Source organism: Zootoca vivipara, chromosome 13 (genome assembly GCF_963506605.1).
Source record: "Zootoca vivipara chromosome 13, rZooViv1.1, whole genome shotgun sequence".
In the NCBI taxonomy this organism is placed as follows: Eukaryota; Metazoa; Chordata; class Lepidosauria; order Squamata; family Lacertidae; genus Zootoca; species Zootoca vivipara.
The window spans coordinates 38,129,540-38,146,296 of NC_083288.1; the positions used below are offsets into that span (position 1 = coordinate 38,129,540).

A 16,757-nucleotide genomic window follows, 5' to 3' on the forward strand; every position below is an offset into this window, starting at 1 on the left:
TCCCTTTTAAGCCGCGCGTGCGCAGTTGAGAAAGTGACCGGTACTTTTGAGTACCGCCTCTCAAGGCAGCAGCCCCAGCAGCGTTCGATAGTTCTTAGACTCGACTTTTGCGGGCTAGTTTTGGGTGATCGGTTGTGCGCCGCTCAGCTTTTGATCCTTGGTTGGTCCGGGGCGAAGGAAACAGACACGGAAGGGAAGCGCGCGAGCTTCGAGGTCCGGATAAGACCCGCCGCGGGTGGGTGAACGAGCCCTTCCTCCCTTCCCTCGCAGGCCACCTGCTGTGATGAAGACTTAATCAGCGATCGTGGTTCGTGTTTAGTGCCCAGCCGTAGAAGAAATGATCCGATGAAGTGTATTTGAGCGTGTGCAGAGTGACTTTGAAAAAAAATTAAAAAGAGGGGCGGGCAGGATCCTAAGACAATAGAATAGATCTTCTTTTAGTTGACTTTGAGCATGATCCAGCCGAAGTTAAGCATTTTAGGAGTGCCGCGGATTTATTTATTTATTTATTTCAGTGGCAAAAGTATAGAACCTCGTGCAATGTCCTCTTTTACTTATTAATACAAGGGAGCAAGATGGAGTGACTTACGGGTAGCTGTTCGGGCTTAACTCTGCCATTGAACTCAATGGGCCGTAAGAAATGCATAACTTTGGATCATGATCATACTTAACTAAAAGAAGGATGTAGCTTTGGAGTTAGCTGCACAGCTCTTCTCCAGAGTGGATAGTCAAGACACTTCTCTTTTAAAAAAATTAGCATAGGCCGGATGCCAAGCCCTGATTACTCTTGACTGGAGTAAAAAAATAAAAGCAACGGAAGAAAGGAATGTTAGTTTAATATTATAGCTGCTATCAGGTATGTTGAGGGTCCAGAATGACCAGTAGAAGCTCTTAGGAGTGCTTTTCTCCCAACCATTAACTTTCTGTAAGAAAATTTTAAGAGGCTGTGGAAAGTGGCATGCTTGGCAAATTCTAGTTCTGGGTTGGGGTGGGGTTCCTGCTTGAAACTGTGATGAAATAACATCTTTATGAAAAACTGTGGGAGAACTGGTGTAGAAGCTTCCTCTCGCTGGACTACTGATTTAAGGTCCTTGCCTGGCAGCAGTGGTTATATTGTTTGCCTCCATCTTCTATCCTCTACCCGAATATTTGGGAATAAACCAAATATTACAAAAATGGCACTGTTCTCCAGCAATGTCTTCTCCGAAAGAAAGCTAAAGCCATGGATCATTGCCCATGAAACTTCTATCTGCTTTTCTTGGAATGTCCAAGCTGATGTGTGTGTAACTTTATTCGCTTGCTGCATTTTCAACAATATTGTACTGTGTTCGGTTTATGCAACAACCCTGTGAGGTAGGTTAAGAGGCTGTGACTGGCCCTAGGTCACCCAGTGACCTTCATGACTAGGTTGGGATTTGAACCCTGGTCTCCCAGGTCCTAGTCCGACACTCAAACCACTACACTGCACTGGCTTCCTGGAGTACGTATGCCATTGGGCAGCTATATAACATAAATTAAATAGGTAAATAAATATGGGGAAAGCAAAATGTCACTTGGAGGAGGATCTGAAATATTTTCCTTGAAGCTTGAATTTGTTTTATTCTTTATTGCTTTATTTGACATTTCAATGTGTTGTAAACAGCTTTGAGACTTTTTCTTTAAAATATAAAGTGATACAGGAATGAAATGAAGAATAACAACAAATTTCATTGGGGGGATGGCACCTAGACATTCCATTGTGGCGACTGTAACTCATGTTTAAGGCGCCGTTTGGCGCTTAGCTTATTTGTCTGAGTTTCTTAAGGGGCTTTTGTGAAAAGTAATATTTTGCCTTCTAAATCACTGCAGGGTTGGGCTGAGACCATCCTCTTTAGGAAGCCGCAGTTGTGAAGACATTGCTTCTCTGCATATCAATTTTGATCTCCAGTGGAAGGGACTTTCCGCAGGGTCTTCCTGCTGACCTTTGCCCCTGCTTGGGCTCCTAAAAAAAGGTATTTTTTGTCGTTGTTGCCAGTGTGATGTTTGGGTCTGCTGGGCCATCTAAAAACAAAAACCCACAATGGAGGTCCTTATGAGCAGCTGTGAAGAACGAGCCCAAGGTCTAAATGTTTGCGGAATAGAGCTTGACTGCAGTGGTAGAACTTCCTGGGTCATATTGATTGCCTAAGTGCAGTGAGAGCGAGGAAGAGGGAAAACTCAGTTTCCTGGCAAGAGAACTGTTCTTTGGCTGCTGTCCTATTCTCAGTCTTCTGGGCTTGGCAGTGGAGCTGTCTAGCGAGGTCTGTGGCTTGACAGCCAATGTACTGAACAGCAAGGAAGCTGTCTAATGATGCCAGCCAGGGTTATCAAAAGCCTGAAGAATGATGCTGAAGAGCAAGTGAGCTGCTTATCAGGTTGCTGGGACAAAAGGATCTGTTAAATCTGGGGGCAATAGATGTATATTTGGGGGCCCTTTATAAAACTGCCACCCAGCTGATCCCCAAAATAGGGTCACACTACCTCAGGGGACTGTTGATCTAAAGTGAGCCAAGTGGAACTGAAAATGTGACTAGTGAGAAGGGACCAGCATGAGAGTCAGAAAGGTGACTGGGTAAAATGAGAGAGCTTCTAGGCCAGGCATCCCCAAACTGCGGCCCTCCAGATGTTTTGGCCTACAACTCCCATGATCCCTAGCTAACAGGAGCAGTGGTTGGGGAAGATGGGAATTGTAGTCCGAAACATCTGGAGGGCCAAAGTTTGGGGATGCCTGTTCCAGGCCCTAGGGAATTAGAGATTGGGCAGGTAGTCAAATCAAGGATGTCTCATCTGGACGTTAACCTGGGGGAATGGCCTTCCTGAATGGATTTGCCTATTGAGAACACTGACTATGGCGTGCCTCTGTCTGACTCATCTTGCTACCGGTAGTGTCGTCGTTCTATCTGGGACGGGGGTCAGCAACCTTTTTCAGCCATGGGCCGCTCCACCATCCCTCAGATCATGTGGTGGGCCGGACTATATTTTCGGGGGTGGGGAATGAACGAATTCCTATGCCCCACAAATAACCCAGAGATGCATTTTAAATAAAAGCACACATTCTACTCATGTAAAAACACCAGGCAGGCCCCATAAATAACCCAGAGATGCATTTTAAAGAAAAGGACACATTCTACTATGTAAAAACACGCCAATTCCCTGGCTGGATTGAGAATTGGGCCGCATCTGGCCCCCGGGCCTTAGGTTGTCTAACCCCTGATCTAGTATGCATTTGCAGTTTTATGGGATTCAAAGTTGGTTGTAAGGAGCTTGTCTCAGGAGTCTAAAGCAAGAGACTTCAGGACTTCAAAACCCCACCCCGGCGCTTTTTGTAATCAATTATCCCATCACCATTATTGCAACATAGCTCCCTGAGGAGGAGTTAAGTTTTTGGATCCTCGGGACTGAATAGAGCTCTGAACTGGATTTGCTTATGCTGCAGTCTTGGAGTGAATGAAGTTATAAGACCACAAAGTCAGGATGTGTGTGTGGGTCCTGTAAGGACTCTTGGGGTCTCCTGATTCTACAGGTTCTCTGGATGGAGCACAGGGTGGATAAAAAGCAATGTTTTATTTTAAAAAAATTAAAAAATCAGATTTTTTTATTGAAATAAAAAAATATTTAAATCATTTTTTTTATTTAAATTGGATTTTTAAAATAAAATGCTTTTGGAGTTACATTATAGTTCAAAGGCTATTCATCAAGAAATAAGTTTTTAATGTGTGCTAAAACTCAGTGTAAGTTGTTTTTTTTAATTGTTTAACCACATCAGTTAACAAACATGAATACATATGCTATAATGTTATTGTTTTAGCTAAATAAATCATAAATGTTTATTTCTGACTGACGGTCGAATAAAGTCTGATTGATTGATTGATTGGTTAAATAAATTGTTTAAATTGTTATTAAGGAAATGATTATTTTTCTCCTTCCAATAAAATACAGCAGAAAAGTTGTCCAAATATAAACAATAATTTCATAATTACCTGTTTTTGTATTTCTAGTAGTAAAACCAAATCAGTAATTTTTGATATAACTGTAAAAACTACTCCAAAAATTTATTATTCCAAAAATGAAACCTTCCTCTGGTTGTAAATATTAAGATTATACCAGCAAGAATGAATCTTTCTGTAAAAAATAATAATGATTTAAATCAAGTCTTACTGACTAGTGATTTAAATCAGGTTTTACTTAAATCAAATCCACCCTGATGGAGCATCTCTGAGTTACGGCCTTGGAGGGAAGGGGGTTGTTCCTCATGGTATCATCTCTCCCCCTCCCCCCCTGACCAGGAATACAGTGGGAGCTGTGGGAGGGTCTTCTCCGATATGGAGGTTGCAAGGATGGATGGGCCACCAGAACCTTGATTCATCTCTCAGTGGACAGGAGTCTGATACAAGGTCTGCTTGGTGCATCCTGAGACATCTTCCCCTTCTGTGCCTCTCCCTCCTTGCTCTTACCCTGGCATGAGCCACAGGCTTCCTGGTTCTTCTTGCAGCAGAATGAATAACAATTGGCAGCTTCAAAGAGATCTTTATCCGGGGCGCTTCCTCTGAACAGGGGCGAATTCAGCTTCATTATTTATGGGAAGGCTGGGGCAGATCAAGGGATTATTGATCTGAAAGGGGTTAAGAGACAGAGCTAAGATGCCTCTGAATTTGCTGGCGGAGGCAGCAAGAAAGAGGAGGCATGAGAAGTCTTCCCAGGACATACAATTTTTCTCTGCACTTTTCATGACAGCTAACTCTACTCCCTCAACTGCAGGCAACTATGAGAGGTATCTAAGGAGTTAGTTTGGAAACACTGTCAATTCATCTCCTTGAGCCCCATCTCTGCGCTCCCAAGAAAACTTCCATTGGAGGATGTGAAAGTTTGGAGAGGAGTCTCTGATGCCAAAAGAGAAAGATAATCTTGCAGGCCCAGCCTGCTTCTTGAACTGCTGCACCACGCTAGCTCACATTTTGCTGTAGGGGTTTTCCAAGATGGCCGCCCTCTTGTACCAGGCAGGTCCTTGCCCGGTTATGTTAGGGTCCTGAAGTCTCGCTGTTTGCCCTGCCTCTCTCAGTTCTGTGGCCTCTTGTCTCTCCAGCAGCCATGGAGGAGGCCAGCACTGTGGAGGAAGGCGAAGTCACCTCGGGGATGCAGTCCTTGGCAGTGGAAGATGAGCCCGCCTCAGAGCTACCTCCGACCACCGAGGAACAAGATGACGCACCCGGGGAGAGAGATGGGGAGCAGTCGGCGAAGGGAGACGAATCGGCCGAGGAGGATTGGTTCGTCCCCTGCAGCGATGAGGAACTGGAGTCCCCAGACGGCTGGATGCCTCCCCCTGAGGAGATCCGGCGCCTCTATGAGCTCATTGCTGCCCACGGGACCCTAGAGATCCAGGCAGAGATCCTACCCCGGCGCAACCCTACCCCAGAGCTTGACAGCGAAGAGGAGGATAAATCTGACGGGCAGCTGGAGGACCAGGAAGAAGAAGAGGAAGAGAAGTGAGAGCGCATGTATTTCTTTTTTGCGGGGAGAGGGGTAATATTTGACTTGAAAAGGAGTTTGGGGAAGGATCCAAAATTTGAGATGGTGTTGGTGACAGGAAAGGAGGGAGGGGCTACAGGCTCTGGTGCTGGGCGGATTCCAAATTTTCTCTCTTCGCTGCAGGCCCTACGTGCCAACAGAGTTTGACTTCGATGATGAGCCTGCCTCCCCTAAGAGCTCCTTGATCGATCGTCGAAGAACTCCTGGTATGTTGAAAAGGAAAGCCACCCGCCCACCCTGGCTGTATTGGGACGATTGGATTTCTCCCTAAACACACACACCTTCCAGAGAATCCTGGAGTCATGCTTGATTGTCCTTGTTCTCTTTTGAGGAGCCCCATTTGCTACCTCAAAATTTAGGTTATGCTCTCATGCACCTTGTTCTAGCCTACTGCTTTCACAATACTGACACTCCTCTCTCAAACCGAGAAGTAGGGAACCTTCCTCTTGCTTCAGTCGGGGACCATTGGCCCACCCATCCACCCCCACCTCAAAAAGTTAGGGTCACCTCCCTTTGTAGGGTTTTGAAAGTTTGGATCAGGCCTGCGGACATCCGACATGAGCAAGGCATTCACCTTCGAAGGCATAGAACTGCGTTTTCAAAAGTGCCCCTCTCCAAACAGGAAGTCAGCCTCTCACTTGGGGAAAGGTGTGAAGGTGCTCACAAGGCCCAGCTGTCAGGCAATCTGATCCACAAACATAAAGCTCTCCTCAGGGATGCTGGAAGAAATGCCACAATGGTCTGGATCTTGCACCACAAGCTGCAGATTCTCCTTCCCTATTTAAATGCCAGGAGTCCAGAATATTGCTCTGAGAATCCTGGCTGAAGGTTTACCGGTAACGTGTGAGACTCCCCTATGAAAGTTAAGGCAAATTGGCTGACAGTTTTCTGTTGTCTAGACCAGGTGTGGGGAGAACCAGTGTCCTTCCAGATGTTGTTGGACTACAACTCCCATCAGCCCCGTCAAGCATGGCCAGTGGCCAGGGATGATGGGAGCTGTAGTTCAGCATCATCTGGAGGGCCAAAGGTTCTCCACACCTGGTCTAGACAGGAACATAGGAAAAGCAGAATGGTATGGACAGGAAGACCTACACGGCATGCTTGCTTGCTTGTTTACTTACTTACTATTTATTTATTTTATTGGATAAAATTTATACACCACTTGATTAGAGAAAATATCAAAGCTTATTTACAAAATACTTTAAAGGTCCTCAAAGAAGAGATGGGGACATTTTAAAACTATGCAAACTGTAGGGACATGCAGACCCTCTTACTGCTGTGAAAACAGTGTAGATTTTGATCTACCTAGGGAAGAACAGTGGTTTCCTGGCACCTTGCATTTGAAGCCTACCTCTCATTTTTTAAAAAGCCTCGGCCCAACTTGCACTTCCCACTGAGTCCACAGATCCTAACTGTTGTTTATTTATTTTCAGGGACCTCAGCTAAGAGCCAGAAGAGGGAGGCTCGCATGGACAAGGTGCTGTCAGATATGAAGCGCCACAAAGTCTTAGAGGAACAGATAATGAAGACGGGCCGAGACCTCTTTGACCTTGACTCAGATGATGTACCCACTCCAAAACGGCCACCAGGTCTCTTCCTACGCCAGCGCAAATACTGAGTGCCGTGGAGGCGATGGGACCTTTTAAAATCCTTTCAGGCAAAGTGGAACTGTGTACTCCTGGGTTCAATGCGAGGGGAAGGAAATTGCTGGACGGACCCATTGGGTCAGACCATGTACTTTGGTTCGCATCCTGCACTGACTGGCAGGAAGCACCTGCTTTGGGTTATTTGAGTGTAAATAAAAGCTAGTGAGTTTGTTTTTACTTGTTAAATTCTTGTTTTTGTTCTTACAAACTTAAGAGTTTGGTGAGGGTACAGAGTGTCTTCTCCACGGTGGTGCTCTGCTTTAGAAGGCCTTGGAGGACCTTCGAAGTACAGGGCGCCTGCAGCAATAAAGCTCCACCCCCTCACCTTTGTGCCCCACACTTGGACCTGGAGAGGTGGGCAGGGGGTTGTTCCTGAACTCATGCTGTCTTTAGGGATGTGAGGTCAGGGAGGAACTCCTGGTACATACACATTGTGACTATCAAGGCCAGCCAAATTTTGTGGACTGCTACCCAGGAAAGCAGCATGAGCAGGTGTGTGTGTGTGTGGCAAGCTGTTCTCTCTTCCCACCTCCTGCGGCAGGTGAGGACGCAATGACACTCTTGCTCCTGGAACTGTATGTACCAGGAAGCAAATGTCTGTGTTCGATGTTTTCTGGCAGGTGCAGAAAAAAAACTTGTTCAGGAGGAACAGGGAAGAAAACTGGGTATTTCAGACTTCGACAGATCAAGTCAAAGTCTCTTTATTTTTTTAAAAATGGGAATGCGATGTGACTTTTCTTTCTAACCCTGTAGCAGGTTTTTGCCACTTTTTTATTATTTAAAAAAACCGATTTTTTTTAAAGAGGCTGGTATTGAAATCCAATGAGCGTGCCCCAAGTCATTTACAGTGCATGTTTACTTGGAAGTCTATCAGTGTCCACAGAATACAGTGGTGCCTCGCAAGACGAAATTAATTCGTTCTGCGAGTCGCTTCGTCTTGCGAAAATTTCGTATTGCGAAGCGCAACAGAAACCAAGGAAACCAAAAGAAAAAATATTGAAAAAAGGTTGTCTTGAGAAGCACGGCCATAGCAAAATCCGTCTTGCGAGTCACCAAAAAAATTGCAAAACTCTTTCGTCTTGCGAGTTTTTTTGCTGCGCGAGGCATTCATCTTCTGAGGTACCACTGTAATAGAATTGTCGAGTTGGAAGGGACCCCAAGAGCCATCTAGTCCAACCCCCTGCAATGCAGGATTCTCAACTAAAGCATCCATGACAGATGGCCATCCAACCTCTGCTTTAAAACCCCTAGCGAACCTCCCGAGGGAGTCTGTTCCACTCTGAAACAGCTCTTACTGTCAGAAAGTTTTTCTTGACGTTTAGTCGGAATCTCCTTCCTTGTAACTTGAAGCCATTGGTTTGATTCCTACCCTCAGTGGGGTAAAGGCTGCATTCCTAACCCCACTTATGTGGGAGCAAGCCCCATGGAGTTCAAAAGGGACTTGCTTTTGGGTAGATACGGTTAGGATTGCAGCCCTCAAGTGTGTTTTGGGTGACAGCCACAGAAACCGGGTGGATGGATTTTAAGCTGTCAAGAGTGATTCCACGTCGCAGCCGGCAAGATGGGGATGCAGGCAAAACATATGGATATAAAAGGCAGGCAGAAGGACTTGTCTTCTTTTGTGTGTCAGTATTCTGGTCATGGTGGAGGCCTGCGCCAATAATTCTCTCCCCGCCCCTCCCATGCATACAGTCATACCCATTATTTTAATAACTTGCATGCAGATCTGCAGTGGCATATCGCTCCCTGAGGCTATTGACGTCCTTGATCCAATCAGTAGACTTTTTTCCCAGACTGGATTTTGTCAAAGTTTCTGAGCAGTGACGTCTCAGTCTGAGGCATTTATTAAATGGCGGGGTGACAGCAATACTTCAGGCCACGGTTTGCTTCCTTCATGGCCTGTGGCTCTGCCACGCCTCACAACTCACATTGAGCCACTGGTAAAAAGGATTCTGATTCCTACACACACACACACACACACAGTAGAGAAAAATTGAGACAAGAGGCAGAGAGTTCTAATTATTTTACTGGGGTACAGGTTAATTAGCAAGGCTTTTTGGGATTAAATCCTGCCACACAAACGTCGCGGTAACAGATGCGGGGTTTGGAATTAACAAATGATCACAGACAGGTGGAAATAGTGCTCACCTTGGCTTGCTTCTCTTCCCCACCCCACCCATTTCCCCCCCCCCCAAAAAAGGAGACGTCCATGCTACTAAAATCAGGATTGTTGAACTTCAGTAGAACTCGGAGGCCTTCTGGTCCTGGATTGTAGACAGCAGCATCTGCACTTGAATGACCCCAGACTCACAGGAGATGAGAACAGGCCACAAGGACCCATCCAGATCAGCGTCTACCACCAACAGAATGGCAAGAAGAGGAACCAATGTATGCCATGTCACAAAGGTCTATAGAACAAGGGTTTTAGGTCACAGCATCACAGAGAGAGAGAGAAAAGGAGCCCCCCGCCCCATCTGTGATACATCAGATGCAGGACTCCAAAGTTGGCAGTTCAGTCTGCACAATGGTAAAATAAGAGTTTCCATTCCAAGGCAATATTGTGGGAGGCTTTGATGATTGTGAAGAGCAGCAAACACTATTGGTGGCATTATGGGGTGTCCCCCCCCCTTCTTGGCTACAATACCTGATCCTGAGCAGGCACCTACCGACCAGGGGCAAAGATATAGTCTAGCGCCTGTCGCTCAGGTCCTGCCACATTGGGATGCCAGAGATCAACAATAAATATCACCCGTGGGCCATCAGTGGGAGAACCTGCAAGAAATAGGGTTAGAGTTATCTTTTAGATGTAACCCTCAGATTATGAAAGATCCTTAGTCTTGTGAGGGCGTCACAAAATCCTGACAAGGCAGCTCAGCTGCATAAATTCACAGACCGTTGGTTGCCCATGGTGAGTAAAAGATCGACCATAGGTGATCAGCCATCATTGTGTCAAGCAGGATGGCATTATGTCACCTCCCTACTATTTTTAAAGAGGCTACAGTGGTACCTTGGTTTATGAACACAATTGGTTCCGGAAGTCTGTTCATAAACTGAAGCGTTCATAAACTGAAGCGTTCATAAACTGAAGCAAACTTTCTCATTGAAAGTAATGGAAAGTGGATTAATCAGTTCCAGATGGTCCACGGAGTACTTAAACTGAAGCGTTCATAAACTGAAGCGAGCTTTCCCATTGAAAGTAATGGAAAGTGGATTAATCTGTTCCAGACGGGTCCGCGGAGTACTCAACCTGAAGCGTACTTAACCTGAAGCATGGGTGTAATTGGTTCCGGAACTCTGTTCATAAACTGAAGCGTTCATAAACTGAAGCGAACTTTCCCATTGAAAATAATGGAAAGTGAATTAATCCGTTCCAGATGGGTCCGTGGCGTTCGTAAACCGAAAATTTGTAAACCGAGGTGTTAATAAACCGAGGTTCCACTGTATATCTCTTTAAGAGAAGTCACATGGGTGAGCGGAGCAGGCAGTAAGGCAGACCACCCCCTGACAAACGGATTGCCAAATCTGCAGTGACATGAATGTTTCCCCTCCCATTTCACAGACTGGGAAACTGAGGCTGAGTGTATAATTTCCCCAGGCCAACCCCTGCTATGATTTCTTTAAAAAAGGGTGGAGGGGGAGCAAACTCAGTTTAATGCCCTAGGCCAGCATCCCTCCATATACTTTGGACTACAACTCGCAGCATCCCTGATTATTGGCCATGCTGACTGGAGCTGATAGGAGTTGTAGTTCAAAACATCTGGAGGGCATCAGATGTATAGCCTTAGCCCAGGCACCCCCAAACTGCAGCCCTCCAGATGTTTTGGCCTACAACTCCCATGATTCCTAGCTAAGAGGACCAGTGGTCAGGGATGGTGGGAATTGTAGTCCAAAACATCTGGAGGGCCGAAGTCTGGGGATGTCTGCCTTAGCCTGTAAAGCCCACTGTCCATTCTCTTACCGTTGTGAGCCGTGGTATGCAGGAAGGAGTCGTCTACTAGGAGGCAGTATCCTTCGGACCAGCACTGAGGCTCACCCCCCACCACCAACTCACAACCAGGAGGTACCTTCAGCCCTAGAAATGAAAGAAAGAGGTGGCTGTAACAAGGAAGCTTCCTAAGTTTGTGTATTTATTATAAGTTTGTGTATTTTATGTGGATAAAATGCTCGTATGCAGAGCTCCTTCTAGAAAAGACTTCATGGTGGGTGGGGGAGAGAGAGAGAGAGAGAGAGAGAGAGAAAGAAAGAAAGAGAGAGAGAGAGAGAGAGGATGGGCACAAAAAGCAAAGCACATATAATTTTTTTGACAGTCTTGATCTGAGTCTTCGCGTTGTCTGCCTGATTTTACTTGCAAATGACAGAGCAAGACGGAAATATGTGGGTGAGGCATAACAGAACGTTTCTGGGGAGGAGGGACGCAAAGGCTGCATTCACACATCACAGAAGGCCAAACCATAGCTTAGGGCAAACAGAGGAGGAGGAGGAAATGGCAGCCATTTTGCTCCCTGACCCCCATTGGCTTTTTCAGTCATCACAGCATGGCAAGTAAACTTAGCATCCAGTCCAAATCCATGGTCAGCGTGTTTCATCTTTAACCCCGATTTGTAGCCAAGGTAGGCCCAATGGTTAGAGGTAGTGGTTAAAGAGAAGAGACCTGAAGTATGATCCCAGGTTTGAACAACACAAACCTTGGCTGAGCTCATGTCTGGTCTGACCCAAAAAAGTTCAGGGAAGAGCACAGCAGGTGCAAGTTCCTGTTTCTTCTGTGACATATTAGGAAGCCAATATGTTTGCGCCACACTTAGGCTTACAATGACAGGCAAACCAGGCCATTACCGGAGATCAGAAAGGGTGGAACAGGACTTGGTCTATTTATTTGTCTCCATCATTATTCCTATGAGCCTTTCTTGTAAAACCCAATCAAACGTTATGGAAGGAAGGAAGGAGCGAGCCTGGGGCAATGCAGGGCATACAAATTTGCCTTATGCATAGGTAAAGGTAAAGGGACCCCTGACCATTAGGTCCAGTTGTGACCGACTCTGGGGTTGCGCCACACATCTCACTTTACTAGCCGAGGGAGCCGGCGTACAGCTTCCAGGTCATGTGGCCAGCATGACTAAGCTGCTTCTGGTGAACCAGAGCAGCACACGGAAACGCCGTTTACCTTCCCGCCGGAGCGGTACCTATTTATCTACTTACACTTTGACGTGCTTTCGAACTGCTAGGTTGGCAGGAGCTGGGACCAAGCAACAGAAACTCACCCCGTCGCGAGGATTCAAACCGCCGACCTTCTGATTGGCAAGCCCTAAGGGTCTGTGGTTTAACCCACAGCACCACCCGCGCCCCTGCCTTATGCATAGCATACTAGAGCTCTTTTGAGAATATTGCATATTTTCAAATATATCTGAGAGCTAGAAACTTGCTTTTTAAAAATAGACAGATAGATAGATAGATAGATAGATAGATAGATAGATAGATAGAAGACACTCAAGCTCTGAACAGCTGTGTGATACCATTACATTTTCTTGTTGAAGGCAACTTCAGGTCTTCTGTTCCACTTCCATATATCCAACTAATATACTACTAGTACATGCTTTACAATGGTTAATGTTTGAACAGGGCCGGCTCTAGGTAGACCCCCGGTGGCACAGGGCACCACGGCGCCGGCCCGCCAGGAGGGTGCCGCGAGCTGCACCCGCCCGCTGGCCGGCCGGTCCGCCGGTTCGACAACCGCGCTGTGCCCGCCCACCGCGCTGGGAAACGGGGCGGGGGGCGCCGGAGGGATCCGTCGCTCCACGGCACCAGGGGCGCTTAAGACGGCCCTGTGTTTGAACCTAACAACTACACTGCAAGATAGATTATTATTTCTGTTTTCATATGAGGAAATTAAAGTGAGGAAGCAGCCAGTGACTCATCCAAAGCCACCAAAGTTTCCCAGACTGAAGGCCAACTCTTAACTGCCAGCCTCTAAAAAGGTCTTAAGAGATTCCTTTGCCATAAAATGATTAGGGCTGTTGCTCTGTTGAAAGAAATATTGTTAATTAACTGTATGAGCTTTAGCTGATTAATTGAAGCGTAAATCAACATACATTTCAGCATATAAAAACAATAGCTCTAAAGAGAAAGAAAGCATTCTTTTGATTTCTAGAGGTGTCTCACGGCAGAGCCAAAATCTTACTGGAAGAAGCATTCCCACGCACAGGAAGAAATGCCTCTTCTATGATGCCACTTTCCACCTGCAAGTTTTTTGGAAAGTACTTGCATTATTCCAAACAATTTAACAGATTTTCTAGTTGGCCAATTGATCTAGGGCACCTTTTCAGTCAACTGAACTGATTAGGCTGACTGATTAATCAACTATATATTGCAGCCTTAAAAATGACCCCTAAGGGGTGCTTATTTCTGATGCTTATAAACAACAGAAGTCCTCTGCCTCCTGTTTAGGGACTCAAGAATTTCCAGCAAGTGGACAATGCATGCATGGTGGAAGACTCGGGCCTTGCAAGCTTCCCCAAACACTGAAGCCCCCCCTATCTTGCCCGCCTTGCTGTTCTCCCAGCATTTGCTCACCTAAATGGCATCGCACCCGGGTGTTGGTTGGCCCGTAGGTCCCGGGCAGCACAGTTCCAGGCTGCAAGACGCTGAAGCAAGCGTTTCCAAAGCGGTTGGCATTGATGAAGGTGCGCAGAGCACTGAGTGCCCGGTACGTCCACGGGCAGCTGCGACAGTTCTGTGCCACGCACTCCCCTTGCCTGTAGAGGTAATAGCTATGGCAGCCAGGATTGGCATTGGCCGTCCACCCCTGCGGGGTTGGTGCTCCAGGCGCAAAGTCCCACGCGATGCTTTCGAACTCTCGCAAGATGGCCGGGAAGCTGAGTTCGAGGATCTCCACATCGTGGCGCTGGGACTCGCGGGGGAAGTAGGGGGCAGAAGGCAAGTCCGGGAGGTAGAAGGCGCTGGGCTTCTGGATCGCCAGGCGCTCGCCCAGCTGGTAATGGGCCTGGTCTCGGATGCCTTTGTGCAGCCGGTTCATGCCCGACCACGAGTAGCGCTTGGCGTAGTCTCGCAGGCTGCGATACAGGCGCTGGTTGGCAGCGTCGCTCCCGAGGGTACGGCGAGGGCATCGCTCCTCCGTGGGCATGCCCTGCTGGTGAGAGGCGGGGGCTGCTTGCCCGCTCCCCACACGGTAGCAGTACCAAACAAACAGCAAGGCCAGGGAGCCCAGCACGGCTATGGTGGGCTCTGGCCGAGGGCGCCAGGACGAAGTGTCAGGGAGAAGTGGCGAGAGAAGGCCGTGCAGACCCCAGTCGGCCATGATAGAGGGCATCTTCAGGTGGCCTTAGAGCACCCTATCAGCTCCTTGCAACCTTCCCATTCTTCAACGTCTGACCCCTGCCCTATTGGCCGGGTGCCCTTTTAACCCCTTGCTCTTAACCAGGTGCACCTCATTCAGTATTTTGCTCGGCCGCAGCTACACAGACCTAGCCATTCCTCTGCCGCTTCGCTTTGTTTTCTCAGGGCGGCTGGCTTCAAGCCTCATTGACTCAGTCATTTCCACTGCTACATTCCTCATTTCCTCCTCCCGCCACCCCAGCCATTAAGGTCTTAGCTCTGTTTTGCTGTATTCTGGGCCAGGAAATCTCTCCACATTTCCTCTTTGCAGCCCACCCACAATATTTCTAGGTATCTATCTCTCCACCCATCTATTTGCCCCCTCCTCATCCTCAACGCCCCCCTTAATCGCTCCTCCCTACTTGAGCCTATTCCCCCAATATTCTTCTTCTTCCTCCCTCCCCGCCTTTCATCCCCTCCCTCCCTCTCTCACCCCCTCCTCATCTCTACCTGAGGGCTTGCAGTCTCTCCAGTCCTCTGATATTGCTGCCTGCTCTTCCAGCTTCCCCAATCACTTGTGATCCTTCCTCTGATTTCCCCTCCGCCTCAGCCCGGTTCCCTGTGCAGCCTCCTCTATTGCCGTTTTCCTAATTCCTCCCCGTGCACGTAGGCTGCCGGAGACATCCGGGAAAAGATTAGGGTGCCCCCCTTCCCTTTCCCCGCGCACCCGCCGAGCACACCCTTCCACCCGGCCCGGGATGCCTCCCTCCCTTTGACGTCTGTCTCCTTCCTCGTATCAGCACCAGGCCAGGCATCGCTGCGTAAAGAGACGCGCCCCCACCCCCCACTCCACCCCCGGGATGATGCATCTATCTCGGCAATGGGCAACGGGGCCCTGCATCAACAGCCGCCCCCCCACCGCCCGCCCCACTCCCGGGAGTGAGTGCATTACAGCACATGGGGAAGGCAGCGGGGGTCCCTCCCTGAGTCCCACGGGGGGCACACGTGCACTGCAGAAGGCGCCAGGCACAGGTGTGCAGTAAAAGGGGGGGGCGTCACTGCCCTGGGGCCGAGCTCATCAACAGCCACCACCCCCCGCCTCACTGTAGCATGGGCTCGCCCACCGAGACCACCCCTAGGAGATCATCTCTGCCCCGGTGCCCGTAGCAACCTCCTTCCCTAGCAATGGGCCTAGCAACCCCGCGCCTAGCAACTGCTCCTCCCCAGCATTCACCTTGACCTTCCCAGCATCTCCATTGGTTACGCCAGCATTTCCTTCCTCACCCCATCCGTGAACCATGCCAAGAGGCCCCTCTGCAGTAGAGGTGGAGGGTGGCCTGTGGTGTTGTCGGGGGGGGGGGTCCCAACACCAATCATCGGGGTGCCAGCTTGAATAAAATATTGAATAAATGCTGCCAACTTGAAAAAGATACTGGGGGGGGGGGGCGAGGCATAATCGATCATAAGACACAGCACACACACACACACACACACACACAGAGAGAGAGAGAGAGAGAGAGAGAGAGAGAGAGAGAGAGAGAGAGAGAGAGAGAGAGAGAGAGAGAGAGAGAGACCAGTTTAATGGCAATGCCCATCAACTTGGGGGTGGGGGCTGAAACCCTCGAATATTTTCTTGAGGGGGCCGAACTTGGGACCTTGGCCCCAGGAGTTGGTTCCTACACCCATCACCCCCGACCGCTCGCTATCCACTGGATGGGAGTTGGGAGTCCAACCTCATCTGGAGGCAGGTAGGTAGCCGTGTTGGTCTGGGTCGAAGTAAAATAAAAAAATTCCTTCAGTAGCACCTTAAAGACCAACTAAGTTTTTATTTCAGATACCTATCTGAAGAAGTGTGCATGCACACGAAAGCTCATACCAAAATAAAAACTTAGTTGGTCTTTAAGGTGCTACTGAAGGAATTTTTTTATTCTCATCTGGAGGGTCAGAGAGTTGTTCCCTTTCCCTGCTCCATCAGTCCCGTAGAGCAGTGGTCCTCAACGCATGAGACTCTTAATCCCAGGGTCATGGGTTCGAGCACCACTTTGGGCAAAAGATTCCTGCATTGCAGGGGATTGGGCTAGATGACCCTCCTGGTCATCTCTGCATTTCTATGCTCTCCAGGGATAAACTGCTCCACGAGCAACTGCCATATTTAGCCCCTTGCTGGCAGCTACAACCTCAGCTGTGCCCATGGCAACTGACCCCCAAGGAAACTTCATGGACCACCCAATTCTAGAA

General features: G+C 48.2%; 2 protein-coding genes across 4 annotated transcripts; one reads left to right on the forward strand and one right to left on the reverse strand.

Moving 5' to 3' along the window:
• The first annotated feature begins 63 nt into the window (after nt 1-63).
• Nucleotides 64-7,363, forward strand: PAGR1 (PAXIP1 associated glutamate rich protein 1). 3 transcript variants are annotated; one of them, XM_035137031.2, is made up of 5 exons: nt 64-307; nt 1,849-1,991; nt 5,105-5,501; nt 5,668-5,750; nt 6,978-7,363. In XM_035137031.2, the coding sequence occupies exons 3-5, from the start codon at nt 5,107-5,109 to the stop codon at nt 7,160-7,162; spliced, it is 663 nt and encodes a 220-aa protein (XP_034992922.1). In that variant the 5' UTR covers nt 64-307; nt 1,849-1,991; nt 5,105-5,106; the 3' UTR covers nt 7,163-7,363. The 3 variants fall into 3 exon arrangements, with proteins under 3 accessions (XP_034992922.1, XP_034992920.1, XP_034992921.1); XM_035137029.2 differs by having other exon boundaries at nt 65-307; nt 5,102-5,501; XM_035137030.2 differs by having other exon boundaries at nt 65-235; nt 5,102-5,501.
• Nucleotides 7,364-9,380: 2,017 nt separating this feature from the next.
• Nucleotides 9,381-14,932, reverse strand: ASPHD1 (aspartate beta-hydroxylase domain containing 1). The gene is made up of 3 exons (XM_035135772.2): nt 13,758-14,932; nt 11,149-11,262; nt 9,381-9,962 (listed from the first exon to the last, which is right to left on the reverse strand). The coding sequence occupies exons 1-3, from the start codon at nt 14,512-14,514 to the stop codon at nt 9,853-9,855; spliced, it is 981 nt and encodes a 326-aa protein (XP_034991663.1). The 5' UTR covers nt 14,515-14,932; the 3' UTR covers nt 9,381-9,852.
• Between the last annotated feature and the right edge of the window lie 1,825 nt (nt 14,933-16,757).